Source organism: Gobius niger (genome assembly GCF_951799975.1).
Source record: "Gobius niger genome assembly, chromosome: 23".
In the NCBI taxonomy this organism is placed as follows: domain Eukaryota; kingdom Metazoa; phylum Chordata; class Actinopteri; order Gobiiformes; family Gobiidae; genus Gobius; species Gobius niger.
The window spans coordinates 12,621,172-12,635,585 of NC_136874.1; the positions used below are offsets into that span (position 1 = coordinate 12,621,172).

A 14,414-nucleotide genomic window follows, 5' to 3' on the forward strand; every position below is an offset into this window, starting at 1 on the left:
GTTCGTTTCCTATGGAGATTAGCTTAGACGCGTTTGAATAATCTGAAGTTCTAAAGACTGCGTGGTGGACAGATGATCCCTTGCTTTGAGGCCACAGGCTAACATAGAAATAAAAATAAATATTATGTAGGTTGGTTCATATTTGTGGCACTGTTTTGAATCCAATGAACATGAACATTTAGCCTCAAGATACACGACCTTTATAAACAGAAACATAAGTGTTTACATCCCACAGCAATGCAATCTTTATGAAACACGCTCATTCAAACGCGCCAAAGATCAATGTAATGGGAAATGTTGGATGAAGTAAAGCACCATTTTCACAAATGCCTGTGTAGTGCATCGTATATGACCTAAGTGGGTGTTCTGCTCAGACATTTTCAAAGACAGTCTTTTCACAATCCTTTACCAGCAATTTGAGCTCTGATCAACTTTTCTTTCCCGCATAAAAAGTGGCATAATGCACCTTTAAGGAAGAAACTGTTCAGAAATCTCGTGATCAAACGCTACAGAACTTATTTCTCCTCTTGCCCGTCGGACCAAAGTTTGGTAATTAAGCTGGTTTAAAACTCTTCCTCCTCTCATCAGTCAGAACTGCCATGGCCCCGCCCAGTCCTTGTTTATCCTTAGTCACCTTTTCACTTTGAGAACTGCTATTCCACTGGACAATTTCTCGAATGATTGAGAGCTTATACAAATATCACCGGTGTCAAACGAAAGCGTGAAGATATCTGTCTCCATTATTACCAAATGCCAGTCCGTAACGACGTCCTGCGTGGCTCTACTTCGTCCTCCTCACTGGGGTTAGCCACTCTGCCACGGCACAACCCCCCGTTTTACGACTTTTACAAATCCCCCGAATGCCCGCTACACTCTCATTCTCATGTAGATGCCGAGCGGTCCTAATTGGCGCAGAGGCGGCGGGGCGACAGACGCGGGCCCTTGTAATCCAAACACAACTCGGCGTGACATTCTTACCCCGCCGCCACTTATCCTCCTCCAAAACACACAACCTCGAAAAAACCAAGGACGCTATTTGTTTGCTCGCGTTCATCACGGGGCGAGCGCGCGGGGCGTTTCAGAAGGTAATGGAAGCCGGGTAAGCAGCAACAGACGGCCGAAGACTTCCAAAGTTTGCCGACTGAAAGGGTTTGGTTCACGGGGGAACAGATGGAAGGAGATTTCAGTCCTTGTAAGTGCGATTAGAGAAGTGTTCGCTAATTAATGCAACTTTGGGGTAAAATAGAAGTGTTTTGTTCATTTCTTTGGACAAACGAGATATAAAAGAGGCTCTTAAAAATGTCTCTCATCAAAAACGTCTGTCTAGAATGAGTTGTTTCACCATCTCAAGGGCTTGTTAAGATCATTTTTAATTCAGCCATAGAAATTAAGAATATTGAGAGGATAACAAGGGTTTGGGGTCCGGACTAAAGCCTCTGGAGGTCCGGATCTGGACCCAGGTCCGCCTGCTGGGGAACCCTGGTCTAGATCCTCTGTGTGGATCTGGACGGATCTCACGAGCTGTGTTCAATAATCACTTAAAGAGGAAAATGTAAATGGAGGGTCCATAGGTGCCAGGAACTTCCGGAGCCTTATGGTTTCAGGAAGAAGTAGGTCGCAATTAGTCCATTCTTAACCTCTTACTACCCGCCTAAACCAAATGCATTCTGTCCTCTTTTGGCTGTGTAACACCTCATTTGAAAGCTAAGATCCACAAAACTGACCTTTTTCCTCGCGTTGTTGCTGTGTTGTGTCACTTTTTGTTGAATTTTTGTCACATTTTTTTCACATTTTTGTTGAATTTTTGTCACATTTTTGTTGAGTTTTTGCTACATTTTTGTAGAATTTTTTGTCACTCTTTGGTTGAGTTTTTGTCACATTTTTGTCACATCTTTGGTGCTTTTTTCCCAAGAATCTTTTTGATTAGGGTAAAGCCAAACTGGAGAAAAGGGGATCCGTTCAGGTGGGAGTTAAGAGGTTAATTTACAGTCTATTAAGAGGTTTCTTCAGATCAAATATCTTAAAAAGACTAACCCGGTTAAATGAAATAAAAACATTGATTACTAATACTGGGCCGACACAAACGCCTCAATTTAAAATATTTGTTCACATTCATTAATAGAATTTTTTCATCAGTCTATGTGAGAAGTCCAATTACTGTCCATGGGTAATTTGTTTTATATTAAATCCATATTAACAACTGAAGTAGTTTATGTGATGACATTAGCTCTGCTCCTGAGGAGATGAGCTGCTCTGTCTACAGGAGGATGCAGTACTGTGGAGGAAACAATTAATCCGTGATTAATGCATTAATTATTCGTGGATTGATCGTGAGTTAAAGCATTCACTTTGACAGCCCTACTCAAAATACAACTCCAACTGAAAGTCTTTGGTTTCCATTTGTATTTCGTCATTCCACTCACTCCAAAATAGTCACTAAGCCCAGGTGTACATTAGAAACTCTGGTGGTTATTTGTGATTTGACTGTTTTGGAGAGGGAGAGACGGATCGATGTGGCGGAGCCGGTGTCTAAACTGTAACGCGTCTCCTCGGCAGGACTCCGAAGCACATAGCTGAGATTCAGAAAGATTTTTTTTTAAACAAGCTGAAGGTAAACAGAACGAGCCTAGCGTGGCGTCCGAAGCACCGCACGGCAGCTGCTACAATGGCAGACATATTAGGCAAGAAATCAATGCCAAGATGCCGCTGGAAAGTGGTCTGTTCCTGGTGTAGCTCAGGATCTTGATCATTTGCTGTGTTCAATATCATTCTATTTCTGTATGATTTTGCAAAGTATAGGGCAGCACAATACTGTATATTATTAACATAAGTTATGGTCATAATTTTCCTGATTTGAGTTGAGTTTTTGTCACATTTTTGTTGAATTTTTGTCACATTTTTGTTGAATTTTTGTCACATTTTTGTTGAATTTTTGTCACATTTTTGTTGAATTTTTGGTGCTTTTTTCCCAAGAAGCTTTTTGATTAGGGTAAAACCAAACTGTAGAAAATGGGATCCGTTCAGGTGGGAGTTAAGAGGTTAATTTACAGTCTATTAAGCCAGGTTTCTTCAGATCCAATATCTTAAATATCTCAATATAAATATCTCAAAGCTAACAAGGATTTGTTAGCTTTGTACGTAGTCTTTTACGTACTAGCACATTTGTTTGAATGCCTTTTCAGTGTGTGCAGTGGTTTGTAAAAAAAGACCATGTCCATGTAATTATTAAGCGTTTTTAGTGATTTTGAGCTTGCTAGGCTAGTTTTTGTTAGCATTACTGTGACACAGGAAGTTGTGAAACATGTTCATAAACCCGTCCCTGTGAAGAGTTGGGACTTCACACGCTCCATCTTTTATTGTTGTAAGAAAAAGAAAAATCAGGTGTAGAACCATAGAACCACAGTACAGAGTTTAAAAATGTTAAAATTATGTATTTTCTTCTTCATGCACGAGCTTAATATAGAAGATGCAGTTACATGTATGACCTGAGGTGGCAGTAGTGAGCATAAAATGGCCAACTTGCATCTAGCCCCTTCAAGTTAAGTTATAACTTTCAGAAAACCAACATCCCCTTTTTGTTAAACTGTGCAGCCGTTGTGTGTAAGACAGAGATCAAGATGTGTTATACATGCACAAATCACTGTTTAAACTGATCAGAAACCCACTATTTTACTTTATTTCACATTTTCTTCTTCTCTCAATGACGGCGAGCGACGAACTGCCCCGTGAACGCGTGAAATCCCTCCCTCACAACATCCCCAAGTGCCGAACAGATGTCTTAGCATGTTACCCCAGACCTGCTAGCATATCAAAGTTAGCCCCCGAGCGCAAAAACTTCTCCCTGGCAGTGACCGGAATAGGGCCATACATTAGCGGTTATATAATTGAATGTCGGGGCTGGCAGTTGAAAATGCTCCCAACTATAACAAGGTCGATGGTAATTTGCGCCAGAGGCAAAAACAGCAGGACCTAATCTAGTTTTCCGTGAGCTCTCTATCACTGTGTACAAGCTGCGGGCTATGTAAGGGGGAAAAATATATATATACGCCGGCTTCATAGCTGCACTGCGCGAGAATTGGTTTTACGCAGTGTTGAATGATGGGTAACTTTGTTTGAGGGATACTCCGGCAGCGGAACGGCGCACGGGTCGGACATGAAGTCTTAGAGATTGGATTTGGAAAGAGATGGGCGCACGGGGAGAAAGAGAAACATGAGTATGAAGATAGCAAATGTAGCATCATCCTGCTAGCTTTGGTTGTTTTCTTCTTCTCCTGTTCAAGCGCTCTGATCGCTATTTCCTGGATTTGATTGCTTCATAAAGGGAACGCGAAACTGAAGTCAGACCCTTTCTGGCCAGTTCTGCGCTCAAAGTGTGTTCTTCACGACACTGTTGATTTGCTAGCATGCTGTTGGCTGAAAGTGAAAGCTTGTTTAGAACGTGTCCAGGCCAATTCCAAACCCTGACCCACCCAGTCTCTCACTCCACACTTTTTATGCACTAGTTAGTGGAATATGCTTTGGAGTTTTAACAATTAAAGCTCACCCTAGCACTAATTGAGAGAGGGTGAAAAATTGAGCTAGCATAATGAGTTAGCAGTTATTTTGTGTCCTTTCTGTTGTGAGTCTGCATTGATGGTTTGCGAGGATCTGTGAAGAACCGAAGCCGAACATTATATTTACACAGCGGTATGTCGGAAATGTCACGTTACATCAATATGATAAATCAAAGCCATTGTGAGCTTAAGTTAGACCTGCCGTCTGGCCATGAACATAATATGGCGCCGCACGCTGCGAGTTTCTGAAGAAGGTGAATAGAGAAATAATATTTCATATCAAAGGCTTGATTTGAACCGAGATCTTCTAGTTCAGGGGTAAGTTGTCTAAAACCATCCACCCCCTCCCCAGCTCTGACGAAGCATGTTCCTAAAAAGGGCAAAAGGGCGGGATCTTCACTTGAGACGTGTAGTTAGCGCTGCTCCAATGCTAACAGTCCGACCCTCATTAGTGTGAGATTTCGGGAAAAAATTCTGGTGCCTTTAATTGTAACTACCCCAGCGTTATCACAGGAGAAATATCTAGCTGTAGAAAGTTTTAGAAAATTAGGCACCAGGCTCTTAAGTTGTTTTTCACGTGTATGAAGTCCAATGCATTCCAATGGGGGACTAGCGGCTTTATGATGGTACTACAGCAATGGCGGCCTCTAGTGTCGTCGTCGCAAAGCAGAGCAGCCAGCGGCCATTGTCTAAAATTTGAAATCTTGGCATCATAACGAAAATGCTCGGAACTATTTTGTACATTTTTGGTTATCAGTAAAGTAACACAGTGTCACAGTATCCTAACAGCAGTAGTTGTAAGTAACAAGTACGTTCAAATGAGCTATTGAAAATGTCTTGTTTTGTATGTCTGCATTCACCTACTGTGATTTTGTACCCCAAAATCCAAGTGAACAGGGCCAAGAGACTGCGAGATTGCACCATAAAAAACGATTTACGCGTCGTCTTGGCACTCGGCCGAGGACATGAGCAGCGCATGCACCCATGGGTGATGCGCATATTTAGCAGAATCTGAAAAGCCACGCTGTTAATCTGGAAGTGACTGAGCTTACAATTGAAAAAAGAAGGCCCCTCGCTGGTACACGTCCAACATGTCTTTCCTTTTTATTCTCTAAAGGTCGTTCCGACATGGGCGACTGGTCTTATTTACTAAACTCTCCGCTGCGTCCAGACCACCGCGGCGCCCTGCCTGTCCGAAACCCATCAAATCCATCATACAAACAATCATAATTGGGTCGCAAATCGTCCCCGTGCATCTTTGTGGGGGGAAAATGACCCCGATCGCGCATCAATCACCTGACTCCTCTGACAACGCTCATTCCCCCGCAGACTAACGGCGACGCGGAGAAGTTGTCAGTCAGATCAGAAAATCAGCAGTGTAAGAGGAAAGAAAAAAAAACACTCACACACACAAGGCGATGCTCTGTCGCGCTCGTGGCTCTGTGATGTTTAGTGACAGCCGCTGGTTCGATCGAACGTAAACAGGTTTGGAAGTTATTCAGGCAAGTAAAACGCAGTTGTGACAAAGCGGGCAGAGCCTTGAGGGCGAGATGATTTTGGATATGAAGTGGGTGTTTGATGTGCCGTCTCGATACTGAATGTGCGCTACAGTTACCCACCCACCTTCGCCCTGGGATATTGATACTCATTTCAACATTTAATAAGGCCTTACCGATCATGTGGTCCTGACAGGAAGAGTCCAGGATGTGCCCCTCTTCGTTCTCTGCTTTCGGGTTGAGCTTCGGACTCATGATCAGCATCTGAGGAATAGAAAATGGAAAAGATAAACAAACAAATACACTAACTAGCAGGTTTTTAAATAAATGTTATGCTCTTAATGAGATTTAAAGCAATGAGTCTTGTCTTGATTCATTGGACTGTTTATTCATCTGCCTGGAAGTCTGAAAATCCCTGCTTACCACCCGCCAAAACCAAATGCATTATCTCCTCTTTGCCATTGTCATCACTTTTTATTTCCCATATGTGTTTTTGTCACTTTTTATGGCTCTTTTGCTACTTTTTTAATGCATTTTTCTCACTTTTTTGCTGGATTTTTGTCACTTTTTTGCTGGATTTTTGTCTTTTTTTTGCTGGATTTTTGTCACTTTTTTTGCTGGATTTTTGTCTTTTTTTTTTGCTGGATTTTTGTCTTTTTTTGCTGGATTTTTGTCTTTTTTTGCTGGATTTTTGTCTTTTCTTTGCTGGATTTTTGCCTCTTTTTTGCTGGATTATTGTCATTTTTTGCTCTTTTGTTACTTTTTTGCTGCTCTTTGGTCACATTTTGTTGAGTTTTTGTCACTTTTTTGGTCACTTTTTATCGCTTTTTTGTTTTTTGCGTCATTTTCTTCTCATTTTTTGTCGCTGTTTTGAAGAAACCTTTAGATTTGGTGGGAGTTAGGAGGTTAAAGTGACAGTCTGGAAGTCTAAATGGAAGTTTTACAAATTTTAGAAAAAGTGCAAAGTCAACCACCTGGTCTTGCATTTTGATGTAAAGAAAGTAATAATATATATACATATTTCTTGAATGTCCCTCCTTCCCGGATCTCAGCAACTAATCAGAGTCTACTATCCTCCCGCGTTGACCAATGAGGCGAGCTTTTCCAGTGAACCAGCCTGTCAGGTCCAATCAGGAGGGAGGGGGAGGAGCTTGATCGTTTACTTTGGCAAGTTCTGTTCCTGCTCTCCCCATTTTGTAAACTTAGAAGGGCTTAAAGAGGGGAGGGATTTGATTGTATACTTTCGAAGTTCACTCTATCTCTCCTCACTTTGCAAACTTACAGACTATCGCTTTAAGCTTGGGACTGACGAAAACGTATACATTATGAGCATTTCACGAAAGATCGTTCCCTGATCTTCCATGCAGAAACAGAAACTTCTCCAAAAAGGCTAGTTATAAAATCGATAAGCCATTTTGAATCGCAGAAAACAGCGCTGGCACAAGTTCATTTGCAAAGCAGTGCTGGGGAAAGTTCTGGGGATTCCTCAGAGACCTCCTCACTCTCTTCTCCTCGAATCTGGGACTTTTCAACGTGGCTTGGCGCTTCATGGGGAAACGCAGCTTTCAGCACTGCGGTCTTTCTTGGAATGACTTGCAAAAAGAGCTTGAACTGGGATCTCTCGTCACCTCGTCTCGAAAATCAGAAAAATGTGAACGTTTTTCCATCTCTATGTCAGAGCGTCACCATCTTTGCAGGATATTCAAGTCCATTATGAAATTCAACTCCGTTTAACCTTCTGGCGTCCCCTTTTCCGCTCCCCGCCCACCATTTGGGAACCCACCTCCAGAGCTTTAGCTTAACCGACTCCCAACGCCTATTTTCCCTCATCATCGTCCCCATTTGTCCCAACCTACATGTCTCATTGTTGGGCTGTAATTGCCTGCTTTACATTAATTGGGTTGTGTGATAATAAAGTACTAGGGCTCGAGTCGCTCGTAGGTCACCCGGCGCATAGTCTTTTGTTGCATTTCTTTGGGGACGGAGGGGGAGTATTAAATGTCGGCGTTGTCAAATTGAGCGGCCGCGATAAGGCCCCGCTCCGTGCTATCAGCCGCCATCGCGCTTGGATTAAGTGTCCACCATTATGTGCGCTCCTTTGGTCATTTAGACACCATTACGCGCGCCTATACTTGAAATGTGCTCACAAGGTCGTGCCGTCGGAAAGCGCGCATGTTACAAATACCTGTCAGAGCGTTACATGCTGGATTGACCACTATCGTAACAAATACGCTACATGACTTAGTGTTTTTTTGTTTTTACTTGTGAGTTCTATCTATTGTTTTTCATACAGATTCTGAGTTATTTAGTTGTTTTAGCCTATAGAAATATGTCGGAGTGCATTTGTTTACTTTTGGTTTGTTAAAGCAGTACTAAGTAACCTACACCCCGAGAGGCCATAAACGCAACTGCAGGTGTCGTAGCATGTTGCGTTTTTTTACTCATTAATTGTCCGTAAGAGTAAATACTACACTGACAGAAAAGACAGGGAGAGGGATATTGTACATCCAATTACACAATGGAGATATTTTTTTACTCAAACTTGGCCCGTTAGCCTGTTAGCTTCTTCTTTGTGGTTCTATTTGTGTGTATTGGTGACTCCGACCCGTAGGCAGCGAAGTTGCAATTGTGGTTTTCTCGCCAGAAACAACAGGGGGAGATGAAAGACCCCCCCCAATCATCCCTTTAACACTTGTATTACCCCTAGAGAGACTACCGATTTATTAAGGTAAACAAGTTACTTGGTACTGCTTTAAGCAGTTTAGAAGTTTCCATTAGCTTTTCAAAAATAAAAGCTAATTATTCCCATTACTATATTTTGGTCAGAATGTATTTCCTAACATCCCAATTCTTGACAGAGATGAGATAACAAGCTCGTTTCACTCCTTTCGGGAAGCAAAGTGAGCTTAATGTTTAGCCTCCACCAGGCTAATTGCTGTTAGCGTCAGTGCTACTTCCAGGTTTATGAATACATTGGTCTCCTTTCCCCCCACAAATATTTACAAACACAATACAATGGGGAAAAAAAGTATTAGGTGAGTTTCCCATAGACTTTCTATTGGATTTCGGCCAAATACTTTTTTCCCCACTGCATGTACTGCAAGGCAGCTGAATATTACATATTGCATGCATGAAAATAGGTATAGCCATTTTAAATTTAGAACAAAAATAAGATAGTGCTAATGCCATGGCAGAGATGGAAAGTATGTGAATGTTTCCTATTCTGTATTGCTACTCCTCATGTTTTTAAATGTAAAAATATTTGCAGTCAATGGGAATTTACAACTCAAATCAACTATACACACAAAGTAAAAGCGCTTATTGTGACGACACAAGCGGATATTTCCTATCTACTACCAACAATAGACGACAGCTCATATCTTAAGCCGTATACATTCAGAAGCCACTATCAGTTTTCCTGTTTTTCATGTCTTTTCAAAGATTTGTTTTCCAGACAGGCTGCTAATATACGCTACATAAATCGGCGAGCTGCCACGCTGCGATGTACTTGTTGAGATATAGCAGTTGAATCGACGTTAGCGGCGAGGGCACATGATGGGAGAAAAAGGGTAGGCGCCGCATCGTAGGCACAGCACAATCAATAACAAGGCTTCAGGGAGGATTGATGTGGAAGAGGCGTTTGGAGTGGACGTGTTTACTGTACAGGACCTATGGGAATCTCGCCTACAAGCCACAAGTACACTTACCATGTTTACTTGGTAATATACTGAAGGATTTATAGACTTCAAAGTAATAATAAAAGAGGATTTCTTGCTGGAAAAATAATGACTGCAATGTCAAAAACGAAAGAAAGAAAAAAGGGGTGGGCATTTCTAGAATTCAGCACACAGTATTGGATATATTATTAAACAAATAGAAAGCAGTATAATATAAACTATGTGCAGACTTTTTTGGTACCTCCTCTACTTATAATTCATTTAGTAAAACTATGGGTCACCTTTTGACACTCTTACTTACCGAACTGTCATGGCATATCTCGGCCTCCATCTCGGCTTGTTTCTTGGGCGTTGAAATCCCATGCGGTGCCGCCACGGAACTGCCCTTCACCGCCGTCCTGTGAGCAAACGCAGATTTGATCAGTCCGTCTGGTCAACTCAATTCCCCTTTTATCGCGAAAGGAGGCGGCTGATAGCGCCCCTTGATTTTTCAGTAATGCTCCAAAGATAGGCAGCAATTTAAAGTCAATAAATACGTCGGGCTCCAGTTTCTTGCGCAGTGAAGAGATCCCATAGCTCAGGCGGACAGATGCCGTTTGTCATGTTATCGGGACGTGCAGGCTTAATGCAACAATGCTTCATGTTTATTTAGTCGGACAAACAATTCGGTGGAAAAAAGAGCCTTTCTGACAAGTACTAATGAGGAGCCGCTAATCAATTATACTGGATGCAAGGCTGCAGACCGAGTTTTAGAGAAGCACTGGTTTTGAGTGAATGCATAAAGACTAGAATTAAGGCTTTGAGCATTTCTAAAGTGTTGTGTTCTGTTTATTGGACAAACTGTTTCGCAGCGTGTCTTTGATAATAAATAAATGTTGGGTGGATTGTTAGTAAGTTCTTTTGTTTTGCAAGTAAGCAAGTGTTCAATTGTTGAGTCATTAAGTGAGTAGGCACTTATGTTTTGCAGAGGTTGTCTATTAGTCTAATGAAGGTACATCTTGTCTTTGTCTTTTTGTGAAGTTTAGTAGCAGCCATAATCGTCGCAATTATAAAATTATATTAACCAAATAAAAAAAACCTATCCATAAAAAAACTTTGAATAGTCATTTGCCCACAATATGAAATGTACAATATTATGATGAACACATTTTTCTACCACTTCTTCCACACATCATCCACACAAAGGGAGAGCAGCACCCACCTGCCCAGAATCTCCTTGACGAACTGCTCTTTCCCAATGGTGCACTGGATCTGGTTTGCAATCTGACCCATCTGGTTATTGCAGTGGTCCATGATGGTGCTTAGCTTGTTGTTCACCTCTGCCAGATTCGTCGTGGAGTCCTCTTGCTGGCTATCACTTTTCTTCTTCTCCTTTTTCTTGTCTGACTTCAGCTGCTTGCCTCCCAGCACCGATCCGATCTTGAGCTCTTTCTTTTCCTCCTTTCCCTTGGGGGAGTCTGCTTTCTTGCTGCCGCTCAGAGCGGGCAGCTTGCTCTTGCGAAGGCCGAACCAGTTTGCAAGAGACGGGCCGGTCTTTTTGCCCTCGTTCGCGGCGACTTTTTCTTGCTCTTGACATTTCTGGAGGTTCTCCTCAATTCCCATCATGACCCTCTCTTCGATGGTGCATGCTGTAGGGCTTACTTTCTTTTCTTCAACGTCTAGTGGTCTCGTCAAATCCATTTCTCGGATAAAATCTGGTTCATTATTGCTGGACCCAACTCCCACTGTATCCCGCAATGGGCTGTCTGAATTGTATGAAGGCGGTTGGAACTGTGGATGTGAAGCGACTTTTGAAGGTTTATGAATATTGGTTGTTCGATCGCTAATCGGCAAACTTCGCGCCTCCTTATGCGATGGTGACGTTACTCCCTCTCCCTGACAGGAATCCTCACCTTTGGAACCACATTTGAAAGTTCGTTCGGGGAGGATGTTGTGGCTGCTCGACCCGGTCATACCGCCATAGTGACTGACTCTGCTTCTCGGTGAATGGATAGGGCTTTCCACGTGCGGGACCTCCAAAGAACTCTGCCTCGACAGCGAGCTCCCCCTCTCTCCTGAGTTGGTGATGATTTGAGTTCGGATTCTGCCAGGGACGTCGGTTGTGTTTATGCTAGGTTTGTCCATGTAGTGGGTGCTAAAACTCTGGCTACGTGCTTTTGCGCCTGTCATCCCTAAAGCCGGCTTCAAATGGGGCTTGGTCGTAACCGATATGGACCTTGAGAATAGCTGACTGCCCCGTCTCCCGCACCCTTCTTCTAGCTGTCCGTCCTCTTCCAGTTCTTCAAAATTGGCTTCCGCGATAGCCGTGCTAGCTGGAGAAATATCCAATACTTGCTGCGTGCTATCACATTGACTCGAAGCATTAGTAGTCACTGTGTCTTTAGAGACAGAATTGATATGATCCTTCTCTAGTTTGCCCGGAATCGAGGTGCTACTTTTATGACTTGGCGGAGATTTCAAGAACGCTTTGAACCCCATTGGAATTCGAGACTTGGGTGAGGTCACGACTGAGCTGGGCGGGCTTACGACAGCTTTTGGCGCCTCTGTTTTAGCTGGCGGGGAGTCCTGAAGGGACACCGGTAAGCTGACAGATGCCTTTTGGACTATTTGGTGTTCTTGGGAAGACCCGCGCTTAGCTGCGATCAAATTTTGGAAGGAGGAACCTCTAAGGGCGCTATAAGGGGGAGGGACATTCTTGGAAGGTTTCGATTCGGGTTCGGGAGTGCACCCTGAGTTCGAGGAAGGGAGGTAGTCTTTCGTCAAGCGCTTGGAAGTGCCTTTTGTTTGCGTCACAGCGGGTGACTTTTGAAGGTGCTGACTGGTCCGGTCCACCAGTTTCTGAGGTGCAAGTGCAGTCCCATAGCCGGCGTCGAAGTCCGAACACTCCTTGTCCTTTATGGGAAGGGTGGCTTGCATATTGGCTTGGTTGTAACTCGGCGGCGGGCCTCTCACAGTAGTGGATTTATGTGCTTGAGGTGAGTTCTCGTAATTTGGTCTGACCAGTAAGGAGGTGGTTCGGCCCGGGGGTGGGGGCGGGGATGGGGACCTGAGTTTGCTTTTGCTAGTTTCACAGTGTTTATCGCTCGTTGGCTGTTCCCCGTTGTCAGGAAAGTCCAGATGCCGCCGCGGTAAGTGGGGTGAGCTCGGGCTACAACCTTTAGTCCATTCAACCCTGCTTGTCAGCTTTAAGGACTTGGGGCTCTGGGTGCAGTTGGTTCCTTGGGATTTGACGTAGCGCGGGACTTTGACAGTGGGAGACAAAGGAGATTTGTCCTGAGCGGGGGGTCCTGAGTTTGCGATCGGTTCAGTAGTGGAGCCCTTGGACGCTCTCAAAGGCGAAGCTGAGGGTTTGCTGCGTCCAGGTATCTTCAAGCCGCTGGTCTTTGCCCCAGCCGGCTCGTTCATGGGGGGTATGGAATGTCCTTTACTAACCCTGCTACTCGGAGGCTTAATCAGCTTCCTTTGCGGCGTCACTTGTAGGGATAACCTCTCCTCGCTAGCCTCCCTGCTATTGCCCGGTTTTCTCAGCCTGCTTTGAAATTCCGAAGGTCTCTCTGGCGATTCCAAAACCGTGTAGTTCCTTGAAGATTTTTGCCGTGTTGGCCGTTCTTGAGGTATCAATTCTGAATAATCGGGAAGCACTCTTGTAGCTTCATGTCGTAGCCTAATATTTGCGCCTAAGCACTTTTGAGCACAGAGTTCGATTGGTTCTCCTTCCGCGTCAAATATTGCCAAGATACTTTCCTCTGACTGCGTACATTGCTTTGCTACTTTGAGATCCTTGATGAGGCTAAAAGCACTTGGTCGCCCGTCCGCGGACTGGGTGCGACCTTGGTCCTTTTTCAAGTGCTGAAGGAACTTCGCCGAATCCCTCGACAATCGTTTGGGTTCTCTGTCTACGACTTGTGGGTGGAAGGGCAATTGAATATCACTAGATTCAGAAATAAGTTCCTCGCTATCGTCCATATCCGAGAGCCGATTTCGACACTCGGGATCCGGCGGGTCTACGCGCAACTTGCAGGGTTTTGAGAAAGCCGATTTCCGCCCCCCTTCTGGTAGAAAACTGTTAATAAAACTCAAAAGCTTTTCCGGCCGATCCTTTGAATCGTAACCAGGAGGGTTTTTGGCGGGAATGGGGTCGGAGCTACCGTTACCAGAAGGTGCATTGTCCTGCAGCCCCTCCCAGCTACACAAGCTCTCCGAAATGCTATGGGACTTCTTACAGTGAAACCAACCGTCTTTGGTGGGAATGTTATCGCTACGGTTCGAATTGACCAGTTCGTCATCCGCGTCATCGGAATCGTAGGAGAACCGTTTGCTTCCGGTCGCCCTGCTAACATGGCCCGCCTTGGACACCCCTTTGGCGGCGCCCTTGAAGCCCAGGGAGTAGATGCCCTCGTTGGAGTTCATGCAGTCCTTGTCCTTGCAGGATGTGGAGACTCGCGAGGCAGAGGCGCTCCGGTGCTTCCTCCGCTGGAGCTTGCGGAGGCCCTCGAGGATGCGGCACTCCTTCCGCCGGGTGGGGACTTGCTCCTCCACAGGGTGATGGATGCTGCCGGGAGCGGAGGAGCCCAGGCTTAATCTCTTTTCCCAGGTCAGCGAAGACTGTTGGAAGAAAAGACAGACATTTCTTCATTTGAAGCTGTGCTGTACTGTACTGCATCTGAGAACGATTTATATAATGAAGA

At 44.2% G+C, this 14,414-nt stretch overlaps 1 protein-coding gene across 4 annotated transcripts in view; it reads right to left on the reverse strand.

The window, feature by feature from the left end:
* LOC306981805 (nck-associated protein 5-like) overlaps window positions 1–14,414 on the reverse strand; it is a 220,556-nt gene that overhangs the window by 24,459 nt on the left and 181,683 nt on the right. For all 4 annotated transcript variants that reach the window (XM_079581485.1, XM_079581486.1, XM_079581487.1 and 1 more), the window contains 3 exons: window positions 10,928–14,331; window positions 10,028–10,124; window positions 6,226–6,313 (listed from right to left, as the gene is read on the reverse strand). In XM_079581485.1, coding sequence (XP_079437611.1) covers window positions 6,226–6,313; window positions 10,028–10,124; window positions 10,928–14,331 — 3,589 coding nt within the window. The remainder of the gene's footprint in view (window positions 1–6,225; window positions 6,314–10,027; window positions 10,125–10,927; window positions 14,332–14,414) is intronic.